General features: G+C 50.0%; 2 protein-coding genes across 2 annotated transcripts in view; one reads left to right on the top strand and one right to left on the bottom strand.

The window, feature by feature from the left end:
- CRTAC1 (cartilage acidic protein 1) overlaps positions 1–2,090 on the top strand; it is a 150,906-nt gene extending 148,816 nt beyond the window's left edge. The window contains exon 15 of the mRNA XM_044382021.3: positions 1,419–2,090. Coding sequence (XP_044237956.2) covers positions 1,419–1,555 — 137 coding nt within the window. The 3' untranslated portion in view covers positions 1,556–2,090. The remainder of the gene's footprint in view (positions 1–1,418) is intronic.
- Positions 2,091–2,755: 665 nt separating this feature from the next.
- The window catches only part of GOLGA7B (golgin A7 family member B), a 34,253-nt gene continuing 11,786 nt past the window's right edge, over positions 2,756–25,222 (bottom strand). The window contains exons 2-4 of the mRNA XM_057308637.1: positions 13,396–13,701; positions 5,835–5,960; positions 2,756–3,091 (exon numbers count right to left, since the gene is read on the bottom strand). Of these exons, the coding sequence (XP_057164620.1) occupies positions 2,756–3,091; positions 5,835–5,960; positions 13,396–13,407 (474 nt within the window). The 5' untranslated portion in view covers positions 13,408–13,701. The remainder of the gene's footprint in view (positions 3,092–5,834; positions 5,961–13,395; positions 13,702–25,222) is intronic.

A 25,222-nucleotide genomic window follows, 5' to 3' on the forward strand; every position in this document is an offset into this window, starting at 1 on the left:
AGGAGTTTGCCTTTTCCCCTGCAGGTTGCCAGCTCCTTTGAACATCCAAGAAAGCCTTGCTTACGCAGCCTTAGAGAGCGCCAGAGCCTGGGTGGGCTGAATATGCAGCGTGTGTAGCCCTGTTGCCTTGTCATGGGGGGAGGGGTGGTTGGGGAGAGGGACACAGAAGGCCCCAGAAGGTTGGCCCTGCTCTCCTAGACTCCCAACTTCTCTTTTGCTAGAACGTACACAGTAGAATCAGGAAGGTATGTGGGGAGAACTTTGCAGGTGGGGGAGAGACCAGGAAGAAGAGCCAAGCTGGCAGCCCCAGGCAAGGGGCAAGGAGCTTTAGGACATTTATTAACAAAGGGACAGGCTGGACCCATGCAGGGAAGCAGCCACAGACCATTACATACAAAGATAAGACAGGATGCAGAGAGGGGTGGTCATTGGCCTGGCAACCAAGGGGAACAGACAAGTGCACTCACACACACACTCACACAAGTGCACTCGCACACATGCATTCACGTGCGCTCAGGCACATGCCCGCACAGCCACACGTGCATCCGTGCACACAGTGCTCTCACATATATGCACTCACACATGTGCCTTCATGCACACACACTCATTCTCTCGTACACACAAGTTCTAATCTCGAGAAGCTGGCTCCAGTCCTTGAGGTTCACCCCCCCCAAAGCTACATGTCTCCATGAAGCATTTCTCTAGACCTCCATATAACCTCCCAGAGCCCCAGGCTGTGTGCCCCGCAACCGGCGCCCGGTGTCCTGCAAAATCTCGGGTGTTGGATGTTTCTTGGCAAGGCCAATATGGCCTCCAGGCTTTCAATGGAGGAAGGGGAAGCCATGAGTCTAGAAGGGGTCAGGAGGGGACTGAGTGGCTCCCATCTCCCCAGACCTCCAATCCGGTGGAGGCAGGTTCACAGACAGGCAGAGCCCCTGCAGTGGCACCAGAAAGAGCAGACACTGGAAGACAGCCATGGGGAGCAGGACCCTTGGGGGGAGGGGGAAGTCCTGCTGGATGTGGGATTTGGGCTGAGGAATCATGCAGAATGGGAATTCTCTCTGGGACCTGTGTCCCCCGTCCGGGGTGCTGGGGGAGGAGCGGCAGAAAAGAGGGCTGTCCCAATCTTGTTGCCCACCCCGCCCCAGCCTTCCCCTAGAAGATCTGGCTGCGGTGACCCGACCTGGCCCCTGTGGAAAGTGCCAGGTCAGGAAGTGGGCCGTCCTGCCAGGGGCGAAGGGCAGGAGTGCGGGAGGGGGCGCGGGGAGACGGACCCCGCAAGGACACCGGGCCAGTCACCCTCCCACCCACCCCCGGGAGCAGCGGGGGCCCAGAGAATGACTCAGAAGCGGGTGCTCTGGTAGCGCAGCCGCCGCAGGTCTGAAAGGCCCTCAGTCCGGCCATACACCTCCCTGCAGGGACTCTCGGCCAGTCACCGGGCCCCCGCCCCGCCGCCCCCGCCGCTGCTGCCGCTGCCCGAGCTGCTGCCGCTGCTGGAGCTGCCGCTGCTGCACCGGTCCTCGTAGATGGAGATCTCGATCTGCGGCAGCGTTAAGGACGGACCCCCGGCCAGCTGCCTAGAAGGGGCGGACGGACCATCGAACGGAGGCCAGCAGGGGAGCGGGAGGCCAGCCGGGGCCGCTGCCCAGACGACGAGGACGCGAGGCTTGCAGCAGTAGACACTAGTCCCCGGCCCGCCGCGCTCGTGCGCGCACGCACTCGGTGCACGTCCACAACGATCCGGAGGGCCGAGCTCGGCGCAGGCGCACACCGGATCAGATGCTCCCACTCTACGGGGTGTAGTTACCAAACCCCAGGACGGGTGGTGTCACTGCTAGGGCAGTGGGAGGACTTCAATGTACTGCTTTCAAATCCTGACTCGCCTGCTCTTGAGCCATGTGGCCTTAGACCGGTCATTTAACGTGTTACCCAGTAACGATTGCATATGTAAAATGGTGGTAATCCTAGAATCTCGGGGTTGTCTGGGGACCGACTGAAATCACGCATGGAAAGCAGTAAGCACAATGCCCGCTACTTAGGAAAGGCTCAGTAAAAAGAAGCCCCTCTCACAGGGCTTTGTAAACAGAAAATCCCAGTATTTGTGTTTTCTTTACTCTTTTCCTCTCCGTTTTCTAGCAAAATTTATTTTTTAACAATTTTACTCTCGTTGCTAATAACTGCAGGCGGGATGTGTGCACACACTTTTCCAGGTGACCAGCCGCCCATCAAGACTTCATCTCCTGATCTGTGAAAGGGGGCCGGCAGGACGCCCACACAGGAGTCCATGAGACTAGACATGTGAACCGATGGGAGATGCGCATATTCCCTGAGGCACAATACAGACTCGTAGCTAAGTGTGGGCCTGGGCTCCAGTCCTGGCTCTGATGTCCACCAGCTGGGTGGCCCTGAGCCAGTGACTGTACTTCAGTGTGCTCGTGGACAAGGGGATAGTAAGAGTCACCCACCTTTAGGGGTATGACAAGAATTGCATAGTTTCAAAGCAGTTAATATGAGACCTGGCATGTGTTAAGCAGTGAATAAATGCAGCTGGATAAAAGCAAACCCTGAAATTCACAAACGGCATTAATAACTTATGGTGGGGGAGGGGAGTGGGTGACCTGTGATGTGCAGAATCCTTGGAAATCCCTGAGCAGAGGCCCCTAGGGTGGTCCCTATTTCTTGGTAGCCTCACCAGGGACCCTACAGGTTGGCAGCTCTGTGCCCTTACACAGAACAGCCAGGAAGGATACAACCCTCATCCCGCGCTCCACCGGGTCCGTGAGCAGGAGGCCTCGAGGGGCAAAGATCTTCTCATTCTGCTCCTGGATGTAGCGGGAGATCTTCTTGAGAACCTGCAAGGAGAGGGGCCGGTTGAGGATGAGGGCGCAGCAGGGGGGCCCTGGGGGAGGGCACACAGGGCAGTCAGGAAGGGAGCCACCTTCTCGTAGTGGGTCTCCATGCAGAGGAAGATGAAGTAGGCCGTGGCACAGGCCAGGCAGCCCTCCAGGTAGGAGCTGCCCCCAATCTTCTCGGCCTCCGCGTAGAAGCCGTTGAGGGTCTTCACAGTCTCTTCAAAGAGCTGCCGCTCAATCTGGAGGGAGAGAGGGACAGGCAACCACGTTGAGATCAGCCTCTCTGGACTGTGGACAGTCACAGGTGGGAGGGAGGGTGGCAGTGGTAGGGCCACGCTGCTGGGGGGAGATGCCCACAGGCAAGACCAAAGAAGCTGCTGGTGCCTGTGGAGCACTGGACTGAGTCAGGAGACCTGGGGGCAAGTCCAGACTTGATCATCAACTAGCTGCACAGCCTTTGGCTAATGACTTAACTACTCTAGCCTCAGTTTCCACATCTGTAAAATGGGAATAAGAATGGCTACTTGGCCTCCCTTGGAAGCTGGAAACTCCCACCATATTGTAGATGTGAACATTTTCTGCAGGGGATCAGGCAGGAATTCTAGTGACTTCGTCACACACACACACCCCGCATTTTGATTGCTGTGAAAGCACCCAGGGCCTAATTGGTAGGGGCTCCCCATGTTTGAATGGGACTCCAACTTCATAAGACTGATTGTGTAAGACCTCAGGAGTGTCTCTCCAGGAGGGGGCACTAACCTCAAGGCGCTAACCTAAGAGGTCATGAAGAACACAACAGCCTCGTGTGTGCACAACTGTCCTGCCTGCATCCATAATCATAATAGCTAATACTTATTAAGCACTTTCTATGCCTTCTATTCTTAAAGGCACTTTCAGATACCAATGTAACATTGTGTGTCAACTATACTTCAATTAAAAAATAATAAGATTTTTATAAATTCATCTGGCAACTATAGATTAAATTAAGCAATTGCTGGGGTGCCTGGGTGGCTCAGTCAGTTAAGCATCTGACTTCAGCTCAGGTCATAATCTCAGGGTCCTGGAACGGAGCCCCATGTCAGGCTCTGTGCTCAGCAGGGAGTCTGCTTCTCGGGCTCCCTCTGCCCCTCCCGCCGCCTCTGCCCCTCCCACTCTCCTTCTGCCCCTCCCCCTATCTCTGGCCCTCCCCCTCTCCCTCCCCCTGCTCGTGCTCTCTCTCTCTCCTAGGTAAATAAATGAAATCTTTAAAAAATTATCAGTTGCTTCATCTGAAAAAAAGCTTTGCAAAGTCTAATCTTTTTTAAAAATTTAATAAAAGTAACGAAATAAATAGCACACTTTCATGCATTTTTTCACTGTCAGCAGATGGAAGCTCTGCTCTGTGGTCCAGGCCACCATCATCTCTGGCCTCCTCACTGGTCTCTCTGCCCCCAGCCCTGCCAAGGGAGCCTGCTAAAGTCGGAGCAGGTCACAGCTCTGAAGAAGAGCTTCCAAAGCCTTCTCATCTTTCTCCAAGTAAAATCCAAGAAGTCCTTACAACGTCCACTAGGCCCTACAGTGTCTGGCCCTACATCCCCTTAGCCTGCCTCCTACTCTCCTGCTCACTCAGGCCCCACTCCAGCCACACTGACTGCCCTGCTGCTTCCTGAAAATGCCCAAGTCCTTTGCACCCGTGCCCTTGGAGGCAACACTCTTTCCCCAGACTCCCCCACCCCAGGCTCAGGTCTCACCTTATCTCACAGACCTCCCCAGCCACTCACCTCTCCCCAGCTCTCCCAGCCCCGTGACCTGCCCCCTAATTTTTCTAGTATTGGTCACCCCCGGAGCTACTACATATTTACTTGCTATTTTATTCGTCATACCGTCTAACAGAAAATAGACTCCAAGACTTCACTTCTAGATCCCCAGTGGCTCATACAGAGTAGTTGCTCAGTAAATACTTGCTGAGTGAACTTGTCCAAGGTTACACAGCTCTGACCTGAGTCTGTGCTCTTCAAAACATAACCCTACACTAGACTGGAAGGTCATGCTCCAAATTCAACAGGTGTCAAAGTGTCTATAGCCCCATTTTTTACATTCCTCGGAGCACCCCCTTCCCCACTCACCACGACAGGATCAGAACTGTCCCTCACATAGGTTAGGGACTTTCCACGCCCATCTAGGACAAAAGGTCTCCCCAAGAATAGTCAGAAGCTTTGGGATTCCCAGTCACTGTCCCTGCACAGATCTGGAGTAAACACTAAGAGAACTTTATGCTCTATCCCAAGAGTCACCATGCCCCAAAGGACAGGCATGTCATTTGATGAGATGAGGAGATTCCATAGCTCCCTAAAAGCTGGTTAGGGATCGGATTAGCAAAAGGCAGCCCTGCCCCGCCTTCCCAAACCCATTCGATGGGCCTGGGCTGCTGAATGGAAGAGTCAGGGTCTGCCGTCGCCCTCGAGAGCACGACTACGATCCCAGGCCAGTTCTACAGAGGCATGGGACCCGGGCACACACACGCCCCGGAACCAGAAGCAAAAGTTGGCAGCAGGAGCTGATGCTTGCAAGGGGCTGGTGGCCCATGAGATACCCAGGTAGCTGAGTCTGGAGGCAGAGCCCTTGGCTGATGACCTGGGCATCAGGATTTTTTTAAAGCTCTGCAGCTAGGGCCAAGAACTGCTAAAGAGCAGACATGGCTGACGCTGCTGCCATCGCAGGACTAAGGAATCCGCTTTTGTTTAATAAGCTCTCCACGTGACTCTCCAGTGCTGCTGACGTTTGGGGGCTGCTGAACTAGGAAATCTGAGGCCTTTCCAGCTCTAACTTTCCATGCGGGGACAGCAGGACAATGTCAGGGACATGGTTTAATTCTTCCATGCAAAGTGATGGAACAAGTGATGTGACACATATTAGTTTTATCCTGGAAAAAAAAAATACGTTTGATTAAGTCCTTGTTTCCATCATGGTCTGTGTTCCAAGAAAAAAAAAAGCCATCCTCACCCGGCTGTCCAGCTCTGGGGGGAATTTGGTCTGGAACTGACAGATGGTCCCATCGCTGTAGTCTCTCTGGATAAAGACCTTGGTGGCCAGCGAGGCACTTCGCCGCAGCTCCTGCAGATTGTGGACCTGCGGAGGCATACGGGAGACATACACTCAAGGGGACCATCCATCGAGGTTTGTCTAAGACTGAGGAGGTGTCAGGATGTGGTTCTTACAGCACCAAAACCAAGAAAGTTCCGAGCAAACCAGGATGTTAGCCACCCTACCAGTGCTCCAGGAAGGCCATGGGGAAGCAGGACTGTGGAGCTTACCAGACAAGATATCTCAAGCTATCCCAGAAAGATCTAGAAAAAGCCTGAAGCAGAGCCAAAGCTGAGCCAAAAGGGGAGGTTCTGGAACCATCAACAGAGCCAGAAACAAATTTTAACAAGAGGAAAAGAATTCCTGGTGGCTGGCTCAGATCCTTCTCTCTCTCTCTCTCCCTTCCTCCCTCCCTCCCTTCCCCTCTCCTCCACCTCCCCCCCCCTTCTTTTTCTTCTCTGTCTCTCTCTCACACACAGAACATTTCACACTTTTGTTCACTTAGCAAATATCAAATATTCACAACTTATCCAGCCTCATGCCTGGGGAACCCAGCACTGAAGAAGACTGAGCTCTCAGACCCCAGAAGTGGGGTTGACAGCAGAGTTGGGGAGGGAAGCATGTAGGCCAGAGGAGGACCTGATATGCACACCACCTTGGAGGGAGATTCAGGTTCAGGCCAAGTTAAAGCCCAGGTCAGAGAGCACCAGGGATAGCGTTCCCATCCAGGACCTCCTACCACAGGAAAGAAGGGGCCCCCAGATGCCCAAACTTCCCCAGAGAAAATTACAGATAAAGTGGGCTGAAGCTAGAAATCAAAGAAACACCTTGCCCTGGTAAGAAGGAGTGGGGCAACTCTGTCCCTTGCCCATACCTGCAGACTTGACATTGACACAGACTCTACCATTTGAGGGGGGTGGGCTCAATTCCGCAGAAGGACAGGGCCTCTTTCTTCCACTTCCAGCCTTAGCCACCCACATTTGAAACTAGCATTCCACTGGGTGAAATATGCCAAACATTGAAACCACGTGGAGACCAAGCCCCAGGGGCAGAGTGAACACACAGCCAGTTCATCCTGTGTAATTAAGGTGAATCCATTCAGTCATTCCTTTCATTTATTGAGTCCCTACTACTGCCAGGCTCTGGGGATGCTGGGCAAAAGACAGTCTGTGAGCTCCAGGGAGGAAGACAAGTAAATATATAATAAATTAGCCTGTGATAAATGCTTCAGAGAAGTAACATCTTACCCAGAAACGCTTACTCAGAAAAGACTCCTGAGGTCTGTGTTGAGTCATAAGGGAAGGCCAGGACTTGCCAGTGGTAGGGGGCAGGCAGTAGGTGAGGAGAGGACGTAAAAGCAGCCCAGACAGAGGGAGAAGCTTCTGCAAAGGAGCAAAGATGGCAGAGAACCTTGTCTACTCCAGTGGCTACAGGCAGATTTCAGCAAGACGGGAGTTGGTTTGTGGATTAGGTAAGAGCAGGGGGATGACAGTATAGAGGACAGTGCAATCACAGAGAGCTGGGGGGGGGCTCTACTAGAGGGGAGGGTGCAGGATGGAAGACATCTAAACTTGCTTAAAAGCTGGGGGTAGAGGGGTGCCTGGGTAATTCAGTCAGTTAAGCATCCAACTCTTGATTTTGGCTCAAGTCATGATCTCAAGATTGTGAGATCGAGCCTCATGTTGAGCTCCACACTCAGCAGGGAGTCTGCTTAAGATTCTCTCTCCCTCTGCCCCTCCCTACACCATGCTCACAGGTGCTCTCGCTCCCGCTCTCTCGCTGGTGCTCTCTCTCACATGTGCATGAGCTCTAAAATAAATAAATCTTTTTTTTTTTTAAGCTGGGGGAAAGAATAAGTAACGAGAGAAAGGTAAGAGCAGTTAATTGGTAGATCAGGTTCTGAAAAAGGGAGAATCAAAGACTTTCCTAAATCCAGACAACCCTTGCTCTTCATAAGAGAAGTGGTCCCCGGAGTATTGGGACTGAATTAGAGATTGTGTAGGTGCTCCTCTCATCTTAATAGTCCTTGATTCCTCCAATCAAGGTTTTTAATTGAGAAAGCCCCCTTGACATCCACTAGGATCCAATGATAACTTTGAAAAACAAAGAAAGCTTTGGTGATATAAGTACATTATTCACTAATGTGTCTGCTCTGTCTGGTTAAGATTTCTTTTTCTTTTTCTTTTTCTTTTTCTTTTTCTTTTTCTTTTTCCCAAGGAAAAGGGCTGTGGCCTTCCTCCACCCTTCTAAAACCAACTGACATGAGCCAGTGGATCTTGAGGATGGATTCCCCTAGCCCCAGAGGGATCATTCAGGCAGCTCTGTGTGGGATGCATGGGAATTGGGGATGACTGGGGTAAGAGGTGGGTGAAGGGAGGCACGATCTTTGTAGTGGTCCAGGGAAACACAAAAGTAGGTCTAAACCAAGGGAAGTGCTAGTAAAAATGGAAAGAAAGGGAGAAGGAAGGAAAAAAAAAAAAACAGTTCTTCGGCCATTCTGATATGGACTCAGCTTCTTTCCCCCAACAGCCTCCTTTGTCTATGCCTGAGTGCACACATGCACTGTGTGCTACCATGAAGGGATGTGTCTCTAGTGACTGGCTAGCTGTTGACCACAGCCCTTCTTCTTCCTCCTCCGTATACAGTTACATTAATCCCCAACCTGCCTTGCAATTAGTTGTGGCCATATGACTGAATGGAATGTGAGTGGAATGTATAGGCTTGGCTCACAATGACTAGCCACTCCTCTGTAATCTTTCCCTTTCCACAGAAACCAAAGAAGCCATATGTTGAAGATGATGGAAAGACAAGTTGGAAAGAGTCGGGGTCCCTGAATCAGCCTGGAGGAGATCCACCTGCTGGTCAGAATCACTTGTCTGGGACTTTACTGAGCAGTAAATAAACTTCTAGTTTATTATTCCATTAACATTTTAGGCTGCTATCTTCCATAGTATAGTCCCATCTCCTCTTGGCTTTGATCCATGGGTTCTCAAGGAGCCAGAATAGGAGGGGTCAACACCCTTTCCAACCCCAAAAATCCTGAGCCTTAGAACACTGCCTGAGTCACGAGGGATCTGCTTCCCTCCCTGTAGGGTACTTGTGGAGTCCTGAGGGGTTGCTAGAAGATGGTATCAGACACACTGTATACTCCAGAGCCTTCATCGCCCAGATCTATGTAAAGCACAATATAACAGATTCATCTGTAGCTGGTGAAGGGTGGATTTAAGTCAAGGCAGCATGTCCTGGCTCTCTCTGTCCATGGTGGCTCAGTTGTGAAGTGCCAAAAGGCCCTGATGGAAAGAAGGCCCACTGACCCAGGAGAAGGAGATGTGGGTGCTAGTCTGGGCCACCTGACACTGGGCCTCCATTTTTTCAACTAGAAACTGAGAAGTGGGAACAACATAATCACTTAAAGCCCCTTCCGGCCCTGACATTCAAGAGGCTTTCTCAGGGATTACAAATGCAAACGTTTATAGGGACTAAGCATGTAAGTGGGCCGGGTGAGGGCTGTGGCTGATCAGAGAACTCATGCCCTGTCTCAGGCCGATCATGGCCATGTGAGAACGTGAGCCCAGGATGCTGCGCTTCTGACATCTCAAGAGAAGCCACAAATCCAGAGTTCATTAATACCAAATATCCTGATTTTTTTATGTTTCCAATAAATTTTTACATTTGTAAGCATGAAGCAGACCAAATAAGGCACAGCTGTGAATGAGATTTACTCTTAGAATAGCCAGCTGAGAACCTCTGAATGAAGAATCCCATCACTGGGGCCCTTGGGCCAGAGCTAGAGCTAGGCTCCAGGCACTTGCCAGCTACTTAGCTTTTAGGAAGCAAGTGGAGGTTTTCAGGAGAGATCCATGATGCTCTGAAATCCCCTAAGAGGATCCCAGCATATGCACACACCTTGCTACGAGGCCACAGCTTCTGTGTCTCCCCTAGGCAGGTCCCCCAGGGTTTCTTCAATGACCCTGACACCTGGGCTTCTTGTCTACTTTGTACCTTCCTCAACTCTGTCCTCTCTCCCGCCACTGTCCCCAGGCCTGCCAGCAGCTGAGTAAGGACAGGACCAAGAGGCATTTCATGGGGAAGAAAGAGAACATCAGTGGTGATATATCTGCTGGCACCAATTTTTGAACTTCGGTAGGACAGGGATAGGGAGGCTGCCTGAAGAGTGGGGTCACGGCCCTGACTGAGCCAACCTGGTAGAGGTGGGGAGGAGCAAGCACCTGAGTTCAGAAGAGTACTCCCAGTCCCAATCTGCCCAAGACAAACAGGAGGCCCCATCTGGCCCATATCTCTATCCTCATTAAAAACCAGCCAATTCCAGAGAATGCATTTGAGGCTCAACTCAAGAATCAGGAGATTCAGCTAATGAACCAACACCATGCTCCCGGGCTGGGGTGTGGAGGAGGAGGGAGGATCATGAGTCACAAGCAGCCAAGTCAGACCTCAGGATGGAAACCCAGGTGTAGGGCCTCCCTTCTTCTAAGCCTACACCAGGGCCAAGCCCAACCTGCTGTCTGCTGGTTGTTAATTCCAGGCCTCAGAGACCAAACCTCCAAATGCCTTGCTTGGATAATGCTACTTGGGTGCATTTAAAAACTCTTAGAAACCAAACTCCACCACTCGAAGAAGCCCTTCCCCGCCAGGCATTTCCCAGTTGTCCTTGTCCATCTGGACAGTTTCACAGGGTGGACCCTGCTCCCAGTGACACACATTCAATGAGGTTTGCTGCTCAGGAAATGGCTCATTACCGTTGTCCAAATGAGGTCAGTGTATCACTCAGGAGGCCTCATCCCTCCTCTGAGTTCCTCACACACACTCCTCCCCTAATGCTAACTCCTCAACAGAAATTAGGAAGCAGAAAAGATCCAGTTTCCATGCCTTCCACACAGGGATCCAGGGACATCCAATCTTTCTCAATGTCTCTCTCTCCCCCTCTCCCTCTCTCTCCTTCCCCCTCTGTCTTCCTGACACTCCCTCTCCTTCTCTCCTAGCCCCTCCTCCCTCTCCCTTTCTCTCCCTCTGTTCCTCTCCTCTTCACCTCTCAAAACACCTTCTGCTGGAACTGAGGACTTCCCATTCAGAATCCTAAGGGAATGGCCAAGAAGTTTGGCATGAGGTATTCCTTCTCCCAACAGGCTTTTCCTGGTAATCTTAACTCAGTCCGAACAGTAAAAACAGCCTGGGGAGAATGACTCACTCCACAGCCCAGATAATGTGTACATTCTGTGCCTTGGCAGAGCTAAGGCTTCCTCCCTCAGTACTGGCAGCAGGGTCCACCCAAGGCCAAATTGGGAGATGGGTAATGTTTGTCCTCTGCTCTCCATCCCTTCTGGGCATTCCTCTGTCCCTCTGCCCTCAAGCCGACCCAGCCAGGCTGAACAGGGAGTCTGAGTCCTTCTGCATCCTTTCCAACACAGCCTCATGTCACCGCCCCTAGCACCCAACTCTCTGTTGAGCAACACTGTTGGCTAACGGATATACCTGGATGCAGCAGGAAAAAAACACTGACCAGGGAGGCAGAAGACTCGAGCTCTAGTCCTTGCCCTGCCCCTCTTGAGCCATATTTTCTTGAATAACTCTCACATTCCAGTTGCATCATCTGTAAAATGGGATAATGATGCCTTACTTGGCTTCTTCACAGGGATCGGGCAGGCCCTTGAGCCTTGGCTAGCTCAGCTGTTAATTGGGGATAATAACACCATCCTTGCCCACTTCACAAGGTTGCTCTAAAGTTCAAAGGAGATCACACATGTGATAGTGCTTTGTACACAGGAAAATGCTACATTCACAGAGGCATTATGAGCAGAACCTCTCCCTGGGGAGAGTCATGCATGCCTAACAGCAGCCTCCTAGAAACACTGCCTCAACCTAGAGATGTGAGCCTGCTGGTTGGCATTTGTGTACCACAACAGACCTGAAATGGAGATATCATGAGACAGATGGGCCTCCTGGAATCTGGCAGAACACATCGCAGATGTGGCTGCCTTCTCTGCCCACACTGCTGGCCCAGCTATGCCCAGGTGGCTGAAGTTGTCCCTTCCTGCCGAACACCAGCAGCCTTTGCTATAGCCTGGCAGCCCTATCTGGAAGGTGACCATATCCTTGGCTGTTTCTCCTTTGTTCTTCCTGCTCTTCTCAGTAACTTTGGCACTTTCCAAGCTTTCTAATTATTTATTTATTTTGCATTCCTCTACCCTAAAAACCGAGCTCCATGGGCCTGCTTAGGGCTTGCCCCTCACAAGGTCCTGGGTGGCAGAGGGGTGAGCTCTCCTACCTAATCCTGTGCCTTGTCACAAAGCCAAACAGCACTAAGCAACTGCACCTTGTTCTGTGGTGGCCACAACAGCAGAATTGCAACAAGAACACTTGGTATTGATGTCACGCCGCTCACCACGATGCCCTGAGGCAATGCACAGAATCATTTAAAAGCTTGTGCTGTCCCCCTGGCCTGTGTTCCAGCTGGGTTAGAAATGGGGAAACACCACAAAAGAAGTCAACATCAGACCTGGAGAGGCCCTGGTGCCCTGGGTTCCACTCCAAAAATCCACAGGAAGAAACTTTCAGCTCTGCTGCTAACATGCTGTGCATGGAATCGGTCCCCCCCTTCTCCATGTGCTGGCTTTATCGCTTACACAGTGGGAATATAAAGAGCTCCATTTCCCACATGAAATGAGGGACTACAGGAGGAAATTCCTGATCCCGTAAGCACTGCACCAAGATTCTGCCCTCAGCCAACAGGTCCCTTGGTTCAGCTTTCAGTCCCTTAAAGGTGACACACCTATCAGCACACCCTGAAGAAGAAGACAGCTCCTCCTATCAGACACGGGAAATGCAGACACCCTGGTACAAGAAACTTGAATGGGATGAAAAAGCAAGAGAGCATGATATGCGAAAGTGGAGACTGGTGCAGGCAGCTCATTAAAACCAACCGTTTGGGGTTTTGGCCTGAGGATTCTTTGTCCACTCCCTCCCCACGAAGGAAATGTGGAGGTAGGTCTGTCATCTCTTAGCCAGGCTTTTGGGTTCAAAAGCTGGATGGCTACGCTGCATAGCAACAGCAACCAGCTGCCTTCCCTCCCCTAAAACAGGGACAAGCTCACCTCCAACCCTCTAGGGAAGTAGTTTTAGGACTAGCAGTCCAGAGTAAGGGGAAACCCCAGCTGGGTCCCTGGAGCAAACCTGGTGCCAGTGCCAACAAGTGGCGTGGGCAGCTTCGGCACTCAGATGGGTAAGATCGCCAGGGGTGAGATGAGTTCTCAGAAGCCCCTCTCTTCCACCCTGCCATTCCACTCCCCACCCCTTCCCGCAGTATGAGATCTGGAAAACCACCCCATCCTACCCTAACCCACCCCACCCCCTCACCGCACCCCACCCCACCCCCCTTCTTCCTTTCCCGCCCAGTCCGCCCCTAGCGGGGATGTGTTCCCGCACCAGTCAGCCACTGCCTGCGGGCCGGGTGCTCACCCCCTACCTCTGTGGCCATGTTCCAGGGGCGCTGACCGCTCTGAGCCTGCTGCGAGGCTGGTGGCTGGGGGCTGTTCGCGGTGCTGACTCTGGGAGCAGGTGGGCTGGCAGCGAAGAGAAGGGGCCCGGGGCACTGTCCACGGTACTGATGAAGACGCCGCGGGCCCGGGAGCCGGTGGGTTGGTGGGCCAGCGGGCGCCTAGGTACTGGAGACGGCGGCTGTGCTGTCCGCGGTGCTGATACGGGCGCCGGGCCGGGGAGGCGAGGCCGCGCCCGAGGCTCTTCACCACCCGATCACCGGCTGCCGCTGCTCCTGCAACCAACGGCCGGGTTTATCTTTGACAGCGGCAGCGGGGGTGGGGGCGGACGGGGGAGGAGGGGCCAGGCGCCTCCACGGACCGGGAGGGGGAAACGCGGCCCCCAGACTCCGGCGCCCGCCCGCCGGAGAGGAGCCCCGCCCGCGGCCAGAGGCTTTGCTCCCGCCCGGCCGGGAGGCCCCGCCTCTCCTGCCCGCCCTTCCCCCTAGTAAGAGCGCCAGGAGCTCTGCGCTCGCTACCGCGGCCTCCTGAGACTTCCAGACCCGGAGAAGAGAGAAGCAGGATGGTTCTGGGGCAAGACACTCTCGCTGGAGGAGGCTGACAGTCCTCCACGCGTTCGCAGGCCCCCAGGTGCGGCCTCTTTACCTTTCCAGTACCCCTCCCCCAACCCATCCTCCACTGTGGCCCAGGCTTCCTCTACGGTATTTTTTCTGTTCTTTCTCCCCCGTTCCTTCTCTGTTCCCTCCTCCCCAGACTTGCATGGGCATTCCCTCCTCTCCTCGTCTCTTCTTTCCACTGCTTTGAACCCTGTTAGCTAGAGGAGAATGCTGCAGACCGCAGAGAATCATTTCCTTTCTTTAAATACGTGCCTGCATTTCATCCCCAGAGAAACCCTGGGGGTCCCTTCTTTCAGGGAGCTCAGAATTTAAGCCAGTCTCAGAGCCACTGCTCTTCCTGACCCTGGCCCTACCCCTACTCTTCCCTCTCCCCCAGCGTTTACATATACACCACCACCACCGCTCAAAAAACACAGGCAGATGGTGCCAAACTTGTTTACCCAGGATGTCAGGTCTGGCCCTGGCGCTGCCTTCAGAATTTTGACATCATACCTTCCAACCAAATGACCTACCTATCTGCTTAATAAACAAAAAGGAAACACCAACACAAGTGCCTTTTTACACACCCATACCACCCCTTGGTCTTTTGGGGGAAGCTGAGTCTGTTCCTCTGCAACTCACTGCAGGCGGGGGGGGGGGGGGGGGCAGCAGCCACCCACACAAGGGGAGAGAGGGTCAGCCGGGAGACCTGGAGTCCAGCTCAAGCTCCTCCCACCTATGACCTTGGTCAAAAGCTTCACCTCTAAGCTTCTTTCCATAAAATGACGGTTAGACTTCACTAGACTATTTCTAGGGTCCTTTCTTTTTTTTTTTTTTTTTTCTTCAACATCTTATTTTGAATTTTTAAACATACAGAAAAGTTGAAAGAATATTTCAAAAACCATACAAGGGGCGCCTGGGTGGCACAGCGGTTGGGCGTCTGCCTTCGGCTCAGGGCGTGATCCCGGCGTTACGGGATCGAGCCCCACATCAGGCTCCTCCACTATGAGCCTGCTTCTTCCTCTCCCACTCCCCCTGCTTGTGTTCCCTCTCTCTCTGGCTGTCTCTATCTCTGTCAAATAAATAAATAAAATCTTAAAAAAAAAAAACCATACTATCCACCTAGCTTCAACATTTGTTTACATTTTGCCACATTTTCTTGATAGATATAGAAACAGACATATACGTTTAGCTAGATTATTAGAAAATAAGTGACAGATACTGAGTTCTGTTCCCTTCAGTTCTTCACCATGCCTCTCCTAAGAATAAGGGCATTCTACCTAACCACATTATCAGACCCTTACAGATTTCATATCATCTAATATTCTAGGATAGTTTACTGCCCCTAAAACACATGAATCACAATGGCCTCTCAGAACTTTTCATTTTTAATAACTAATACTTACTGAGAATTTACTATGTGCCAAACCATATGCTATGTACCTTTCATGTATTGTCTTATGTAATTCTTACAATTACTGTTTGAATTAAATGCTATTATTATCCTTTTATTATTCCCACTTTACAAATAAGAAAACTGAGAAAGTTGCCCAAGTCATGTGGCTCATGAGGGATGGAGGCAGGATTCAAATACAAGCAGTCAAATTCCAGAGCTTGTGTGGTTGACCCTCCTAACTGTACTGCCTCCCTTCAGCATCTTGTAGACCTTAAACCAGCAGAGCAGTAACCATATCTTCAACTGCTACTACACAGATGAACACACTGAGTCCCAGAGGATAGAAGACATGCCAAAGAAGTTAAAGGCAGATGTTTCATTCTACCTTAGAGTTTGGCCAAAGATTTGGCATCAAGGGGCAAACCAAAAATATCTGTGAATCCCATGGTGGTCACTAGTATTAAATAGTTGCATAATTTGATGATCTCCACGGACACCTCTCCCAGTTTATCACACTGGATTTTGATCACATTAATTAAACTATCTGGAAACCACTTTCTTTATCTGATAACAAGAGACCTAGATGAGTCCATTCAACAAATCTATTCATTCAACATATATCTGTTGAACATTTTCTATGTATCAGACACTATTCTCAGAGCTTGGGCTATGGCAATGACCACATGCACAAAGACTCTGTTCTTACTAAATTTACATATTAATGGGGATAACAATCAATGGCAGATAAACAAATCAGTATAAAATACATTGAGTTGTGATCATTCCTAGGAAGAGAAGTAAAGCATGGTAAAGAGAGGCGACACAGGAGAGTTATTTTAGAAAGGATAGTCAGGAAAAGTGTTTTTGATAAAGAGAAATTTGGGCAGAGGCCTGAGAGAACTGAAAGAACTTAACACATAGGTACCTAAAGGAAGAGTGACTAGCTTAGAGGACAGTACAAGGGTGGGTGGCAGGAGTGGGCTTGGCATTTTCAAAGAATATCAGGGGCACCAGTGTAGCTAGACTGGAGTGGGCAAGGGGAAGAGAGATGGGAGCTGAGATCAGAGAGGTAGGAGGAGCCAGGTCTTACAGGACTTGTAGGTCCTGATAAGGACTTTGGATTCTATTCAGAAAGTGGGATCAAAAGCCTTAGAAAGTTTAGAGTAGAGGCATGGCATTTAGCTAATTGCAGTTTTTTGAAGACTACTCTGGATGCTACGGCTGGGACAGGAGGGGGAGGGAAGGAGGAGGAAGGCAAGGATAGAAGCAGTGATACCAGTTAGGAGGCTGTTAAAGTAGTCTGGGCAAGATATGGTGGTGGCTTAGACTAGGGTAATAGCAGTGGAGGTGGTAAGAAGTGGCCAGACCCCTAGATATAATTTGTAGGTAGTGCTGGCAGGAACTGTTGATAGACTAGAGGTGTGGTATGAAAGTGAGTCAAAAGTGATTCCAAGTTTGGAAGTCTGAGCTACTGGAAGAAAAGAGTCACCATTTACTGAGAAGGGAAGCCTAAGGACTGAGTAGGCCTGAAAGGATAGAGAACACAGAGTTTTATTCAGTTGATTTAGGTTTGAAATTTGATGTGTATATTATACATCTAAGAGGAATAGGCATTTGGGTTTCAGGAGAGAAGTAGAGGGTTGGAGATAAAAAGTCAAGAGCCACCAGTATGTGAACAGTATTTAAAACCATGGGACCAGTTGAGAACACCTAGGGAGCGGGTATAGCTAGAAAAATGGTCCAAGAACTGATCCTGGGCACTTTATTACTTCCAGGTTGGGAAGATGAAAGGCGAGTGAGAAGAGTGACCAGTGAGGTAGGAGGAGACCCAAGAGAGAGGGGTGTCCTGGAGCCAAGCAAGAAACCTGGTAACAGAGTCTTACCAGCTGTGCTGAGAGCTGCTCGTGTGCAGAATAAGATGAGGACTGAGAAATGACCATGGGACTTGGCAGCTAGAAGATCACTGATGAGCTTGATAAAAAGCTGTTTCAGTGGAGAACAGGGATGAGATCCTGATTAAAGTGGGTTTCAGAGTTTGAATGGAGGAGAAGAAGGAGAGATACCAAGAGTGTCGACAAATCTTGAGAGGCATTTTGCTGTCAAAGGGAATGAAGAGTAGCACAGTGGCCTGAAGGAGAAGTGGGAGCAAGGGAGGCTCTTTGCAGATGGGAGACATTAGAGCTTGCTTATTTGCGGATAGAAATAATCTAGTAAAGATGGAAATACCGATGCCTCAGGAAGGAGAGGGTTAACTGCAGAAACAAGCCCTTAAGAAGTCAGCAAAGGATGGGATCTAGGGCAAACATGGAGGGGATGGCTTTAGAGAGGAACACAGACCATTTTCCACTATAAATAAAGTGGAAGAAGCAAAGTAAATGGCCATCAATGTGAGTAGGTTAGGAGGTGGTGTTGTACAAGCAAAGACCTGAGCTCTACTTCTTACTCCTCTTCAACTAGCCAGAGACTTCATGCACCATGACCTTTCTCGGAAAAGTCCAGTCAACCATTACATATGGAAAGCTTGCTATGTGCTGGCACTTTTCTTGTGTGGCTCAAAGAGAGTTCTCCTTCCCACAAAATTACAGGATTAGGACTCTATGGAGAACCTTGAGCTAGTCCATGCAAGGATGAATGATCCCTCTTAACATCCAGCTCCCCTGACTGGAAAGAGACTTTAACAGCCTCGGGCTTTTATCCCCACATTGCCTCCACAGTTGCTACACCAATCGTGCCAGACCTCAAGGCTTAGAGGCATCAAAGTGGAGAGCATGGAGAGAGATCCACCTTCAGAGTGGGGAGTTTCATTCTGTGCTGACTCAAAGCCGTTGGGATGCTACAGGATGGGATGTTCCCACACCCCAGTCATTTGGACTTTAACTCTTGAAGCAGAAGAAGACGTTAAGATTTAATCTGACTAATCATTATAACCCAGCTGTCGTGGGACAAGCCAGTCTGATGCAGGAGCCAAGCTCTTTGATGTTTTTGTCATAAATTAATGAGTTCACCCACAAAATAAAATCAAAGAAGATCTACTAACTAATTCATTGTTATCATCCTCCAATCTGTGGCTATATTGGAAAGTCTCCAAAAAAAAAGGACCACAGCCAGAAAAAGAAACCAACCGAAAGATTTGGAAATTATGATATCTGGAAAGAGATGCGAGAGAAATGAACTCCTGTAGACAACAGAGGAGACCGGAAAAGTGCTAGCAAATCTCAGGGAAATGAAAATGCAGGGGAGACAGAAAGATTCTCAACCCTTGGGTCTGGAAGGAAAATGATTGCATGAATGCTTGAGGGGGAAATTGTGGTCTGGAAAGTCTTTAATGGTGTGATCTCAGAGCACATTGTGGGGACTACGAGGAAGTATGTGGTAGGAAACACTGTCCCTGGAGTCAAATGACATGGATTTCAGCCTCTGGCTCTATTTACTATGTGACCATCAGCAAGTCGCAATATTTCCGAACCTCATCGGTTTTCTGATCCATAAAATGATTCTCCCTCCCCTGATAGGATCCCTCCAAGTATAGGAGGATTTCTCTAGATGTTACCTGACTCTTCCAAGTCTCGTCTTTCAAGAAGAAAACAGGAAAAGATTTATGGAGATACCTTGCTGGAGATCTTCCCACAGCAACATTTCTTCTAGGCCAAGCAAGATTTCCTAAAGCACAGAAAGATCAGCAACTGTGCTTCATTTAACTCAGCGAGCAGCTACTAAACACCCTATGCCAGGCCGAAGGAACATCACGCGTGTTCCCAACCCCTCCATGACACCAAAACATAAGCAAGTGACGACTAGGCTCTAGGCTAAGGTGTAGAGAGCTTCCTCAGAGTTGGGGTCCAGGAGAGAGTTTACAAACTCCATGACATCTGAGCGTGAACTTCAAGGGTGAGTATCATATTTCCCAGACAGCAGATGAAAGAACACGGCGTGCAAAGGCAGGAAGGCATGAAAGGTGCTTGGGAATACAGAACCTCTGGAACCTGAAAACTCAGGAAAGCAGCTGCCAGACAGCAACAGGGATGACTGCAAAGGCCCCAGAAACATGAATGGAGGGGACCCGCCCTAAAAATAGTACCAGAACAGGCAAACGGTGACACGTGTCTAGAAGTGCAGTCACTAGGAGGTGACTAAGCTAATGGGGAGTTGCCTCCCTTTCTTGACTTCATTCATAGTCTCCCTCTACTTCTCTCTCTCTCTCTCTGCCTCCCTCTCTCCTCTCTTTCCTCTCTCTCCTCTCTCTCTTTCCCTCTTCCTCTCCCTCTCTCTGCCTTTCTCCCTTTCTCCCCCTCTCCCTCTCCCTCTCCCCCCCTTTCTCCCTCTCCCTCTCTTTCTCTCCCTCTCCCTCCCTCCCCTGGAGGAGGTGGAGTAGGAGGCAAGAGTCTATCAGAACTCACAGCTACAGCAGGAGAAACTGCAGATTCTGGGACTATTAGCCGAAACACTCACCTGCCATTACAACAGCCACCGTGCTGGGGGCCAAGCAGAATACTCAGAGGACCCCTGCTCTACCAGAGCCTCCAGGGGCCTCTAAAGTAGGAATCACCCAATGATTGACTGCGGGTGTCACTTCCACGCCAAGCAAACTGGCAACAAACTCACCAATCACTGCAAACCATAGCCAGCTGGGGGAAAACGCAAGGCTTCTAAGGGATGGGCAACTCTGAGGAAGTCAACAGGCATGAGCATAAAGGGTAACAGGTGCTTGTAAAGCATCATTAATTATGAAAGCCAAAAGAGATCATGAAGTTCAAGCCAATTTCAACTGCAGAACCCTTCGTTCAAACAAAATCTTATATGAAATTCAGAGATATAAAACAAATAAAAGAAGGGGAAGCACAGCTTACCTATTCCACCCACCCAACTCTCTACAGCAGCCCCCAAGACACCCCGTGGGCCGCTGCCACCCCCAGCACTCAGTAGAATAGGGTTTTTAAATCATCAAAGTAACACATGCCTATGGTTTTAAAAAGCCAAACATACCGAAAGGTTTATAATAAAGGGCAAGCGTCCCCTGCTTACTCTCTTACGCCTTCCCACCTTCCCTTGCTTTTCCCGTAGAAGAAATGACTTTTCACTCTTTTAGCTGCTTCTCCTCCGAACTGTCCCAATAGTTTCCTTTACACTGCTAAATGAGATGCCTATACTTCTATATCTTGATTTATTAACATTAGAAACCTTGTCCTGTTTTCCACACTGACAGAAGAGAACTTAGCTCACACTGCCACCCTCACCTCCTAATGTAGTTACAGCACTATTTCAACTTAATTTTCATTTTTGTCAAAGGAATACGTGCGATTAGTTTAAAATTCCAACCAGAGACAAGGATTTATAGCAAAGCAAACAAACAGAGTGCCTGAGTGGCTCAGTCAGTTAAGCTGCTGCCTTGGCTCAGGTCATGATCCCAGGGTCCTGGGATCGAGTCCCACATCTGGCTGCCTGCTCAGTGGGGAGTCTGCTTCTGCCTCTGCCCCTCTCCCCCAGGCCCTCCCTCTCCCCCATGCTCTTGCTCTCTCTCAAATTAAAAAAAAGAAACAAACAAACAAAAAACCCAGAAGCCCTGTCTTTTTTCCTTCCCTCTTATTGCCCCAACCCTCCTTCCCACTAAGGTAGGTAAGCTCATGGGAATAGAGAACTTCTCTGTTTGGTTCCCTTCTTTTTTTTCCTTCTACACCATTCACCACCTTTTCTAGGAAACAATATAACTTACTTATTATATCTGTTTGTCTTGCCTGCGAAATTGTAAGCTTTACTGTGTTCTTTGTTATGTTCATTGATATATCCCAAATGCCTAGAATAAGGTCTGACTCAATAAATATTTGTTAAATTAATTAAACTAAAATTCTCTGGAAAAGGGAGAGAAAGAAGTAGGGCTTCTTTGAGATAGTGTTACAACCAATCATTTTACAACTGGTTCATCGATGGGAAGGAATGGATATAAACGAAAATTTTGTTTCAGGGGCACCTGGGTGGCTCAGTCAGTTAAGCATCTGCCTTAGGCTCAAGTCATGATCGCAGCATCCTGGGATTGAGCCCTGCTCAGCAGGGAGCCTGTTTCTCCCTCTCCCTCTGCCACTCCCCCTGCTTATGCTCCCTTGCTTGCTCTCCCTCTGTCAAAAAATAAATAAAAATTTTTAAAAAGAAAATTTGATTTTATAGATGATACAGAATGCTTCTCGACGGTATGCGGGGATGCCATAATAAAGACCTCAGTTCAGAGCCACTTACTGGTTTTGCATGTTTGGACAAGTCCATGCAACTGCCTTGGAAAGAAAGTAGCTATGTGCTTGGGTTGGTAGAGGCTAGGTGGGAAATGAGTGTCAAGAAGTGGCTTCTGCCAAGCCCACTATCCCAAGGACAGCTCCTGCTGTGCAAGAAACAGAGATGCTCTCTTTGAGGGTGACAGCCACCATGGGCCCCAGAGTCAGAGGCCGTGAGCCAAGGGCTGGGCCCTGGACACTGCCAGGAAGAAGAGAATGCAGTCCTGAGCCCAAATACGCCACACGCCACACGAGGAGTCCCACCTCCCAGACGCATCTCAAAGCCCCAGGAAGGCTTTCCTGAACCATCCCCCTCCCAACACGGGGCTTTACAGATACCTCTCCATGGATTTTGTCTTACCGTGCTTTGCCTGATAAACGCCTACAGAGCTTTTGGAATTCCTGACCACTGGCCAGGTCACAGGGCAGGTTCCAGTGATTGGAATGTTTCCATGGTCCAGAGTTCTGCCGGCCACTTCACCATTCCCTGCCTCCGTGTCATCTATTCCTCCTCCTTCTGGGCCCCCTGATAGTTCCCTGTATCTATAGCTTCCTTAGCTGAAAACGCATCACTGTCTCTTCATCAAGGCCACGACAGCCGAGGCTCCTGTTTCTCCTGGGCCCGGCCATGTGGCCCCTGCCCATCCCTCCCAGCCCCTTCTCAGCACTTCTCTGCCTCACGCCCTCCAGGCCAGCCGCAGCTGTCTCAGACTTTTAGCTTTCAGTCCCTCAACTACGCTACGCTCTGTGTCATTTCTGAGCCTTCATATAGGCTCTGCCTGGAACATTCTTTCCCTCCTCTTCACCTGGATAAACCTTGTTGGGTCCCAATTTAAAATTCATTACCTTGGGTAGTGCAGTTTTTATTTTATTTTTCCATATATTTTGTTTGTTCTGATTACATTTAACAAAATGTTATTCTTTGTTGAATCTAATAATAAAAAAATTGAGAACTGTAAAAAATAAAATATGATAAAAGAAAAAATAAATTTACTTCCTTGGGGAAGCCTTCTCTGGCACTTTAGCCGTGGTTCGGTGCCCCTATGATGAGCACCTTATACTTGCCCTACAAAACAGTGATACTTTCTAAAATCTATTTGTCTATCTTCCCTGTTAGACCATAAGCCCCTTGAGGGCAGGAAGTTTGCCCCCTCAGCTGCATTCTCGGCGCTCAGCATCGTACCTGGGACATAATAGGTGCTCAAGCAATACTTGTACAGGAAGGTGGGTTCATTTATAGGACAGAGGATATCTCCAGCTAGTTCTCCAACATGGAGCCTCTGCCAGGGAGAGGCATGGTTCCAATTGTAAAGGACTTTACAGTTTGTTTGGGAAACCCAGCTTAGATACCATGACACAATGAGCAGATGACAGGTGCCCCAGTGACCTACAGAGACAATAAGTGTCATGGGAAAGCTGAGGTGGGAGAGATCCCAGGGGTCTGGTGACCAGATCCTACTCCTGGCCCAACAGACCAGAGGTGGATTCCGAAAGATGAGGTGTTTCTTACTTAGAGGGTAAGAGCGGGCAGGCTTGGACAAATGGGCAGCTGGAAGTGAAGGAAGAGGAGGTGTGTGTGAAACAGCAGAGCATGCTGGCTGATTGGAACTACTCTAGAGAAACAAGGCTGGAGCCAGATAACACAGAGCCACTAGAGTGAGAAATGGGGAGCCTATGAGGGACCCCAAAGACTGAGGAGCGTAAGGGAAGCAATGTACTGGAACGGGTCATCTGAGAGCATCTCGGGGAGGGACTAGAGGGGAGGGGCTGAAGCAGGAAGGAAGCTATTGTGCTAGACAGAGGGGAGAAGTTGGGTCACTGCCTAGGAATGAGGGCAAAGGGACAGATTCAAGAAACATTTTAAATGGAGTCACCACAGGCCACTGCTTCTCACTGAGTACATGAGATGAAGGGGGGGGGGTAGACAAAGAGAACACCGAACTGTCCATCCATCGCCACAGCGAGGAGATACCACGGACAGAAATCACGAAGGCAGATTAGGTAACTCTACACAGGCCAGGTGTAAAGGTTAAGAGAAGCTTCCATGATCAGACTAAGTGAAAGACTATGGGTTAAGACTTGGGGGCGTCTCTCTATAGAAGTCATAGTTGACACCATAAGAATGGGTCACTTGACCTTGGAAGAGGGATAAAGAGACCCATGAGAAAGAGGCCGATTGTCCCGGGCAAGATGATACAATTGAAGTCAAAGATACCTCAGTTCAAATCCCAGCTGTGTCACTTACTAACTGGATGGCCTCGTGCAAGCTCATTAACCTCACAGAGCCTAGGTTCCCTGTCTGTAAAGTAGGGATAAAAAATGCTGTCACAGGATTTTTGTAAGCAGTAAATAAAATGACCTCTGGAAATAGACAAGTTCAGATCCTAGTCTGAAAAGCTGTTCAGCAAAGGTAGATCACGGTGGGAAGGAATCAGTGCAAGAAGAAAAGGGTGTCAGACTAAGAGCCAACACCCTGGAACATCACAGAAGCCCAAGGAGGCAGAGTCCTCTGGGAGCCTGAATGAACAGTGTCGAGTATTTTAGAAAGTTCAAGAGGAACTGGATTGACAGGAATGACATTACTGACTCTTCTGAGAATGCGATTTTGAGGAGTACAAAAAGAGCTAGACAACAGAATAACACAAAAAAAGCAAGAGAAAGATATGCACACAAAGTCACCCCTATCACCCGGGATGTTTGGGCTGCAAAACGTTATCCTACGAACATGGTTTGGGCAATAAAGACATTTAGTTAAACGAGAAGTCTGGGGGGCCGCAGCTTCAATGCCACCTGCTCAGAGGCCTTCCTGGGTCTCCCACTCCACGCAGGCCCTCTCCCTCCCTGTCCCTGGACTCCGCCCTTGGCCTCCTTGCGCTTCACACGTTCACCTTCGTCTGTAGCTCCTGCGTGTTTGTCACCTCTCTTGGGCACTAGCACATCAGCTGCTCGGGGGCAGGGATGATATGCCTCTTGTGTACCATAGTATTACACTTCCCAGCTCTAGGTCGGACAAGTAGCAGGTGCTTAGTAAGTGTTTGCTGAAGGAATAAAAAGGCGGACCGGGGTGGTGAGAGAAGGCTGAGAGGGCAGACACGGAGGCAGATCCAGACTCACACCCCTGCTCCGAGAGGGCTCCACCCACCCCTCTGTGCCCAGGAGGATGTTTGCTAAGCCCCATCTGCCTTCAGACTGGTACGGGGGCAGCCCTGGGCATCCGGGGAGGAGGGAAGGCTTTCCGGGTGCCCCTGTGATCGGCAGCCTGGACACACTCTGCCCAGCGAGGACCCTCCCTTCCTCTATCTCCCCTGACGGATCTTTCCTGACTGCCGCACCGGGTTCTTGGTAACCACCAGTCCAAAAAGATATCCTGAAACTGGAGGATGTCCCGAAATGAAATGCCTGAAACGATGCAGGAACAAGGGAAATGGAATAATTATAACAGATGAAAAGATCCCCCTCTGGGCTTTGCCAAGTTGAGAAGAATAGGATAATCGCAAGCAAGGCTCTAAGGGTGTGGAGCCCTGCAGGGAAGGGAGGAGCAGCA

This window comes from Ursus arctos, unplaced genomic scaffold, assembly GCF_023065955.2.
Source record: "Ursus arctos isolate Adak ecotype North America unplaced genomic scaffold, UrsArc2.0 scaffold_7, whole genome shotgun sequence".
NCBI lineage: Eukaryota > Metazoa > Chordata > Mammalia > Carnivora > Ursidae > Ursus > Ursus arctos.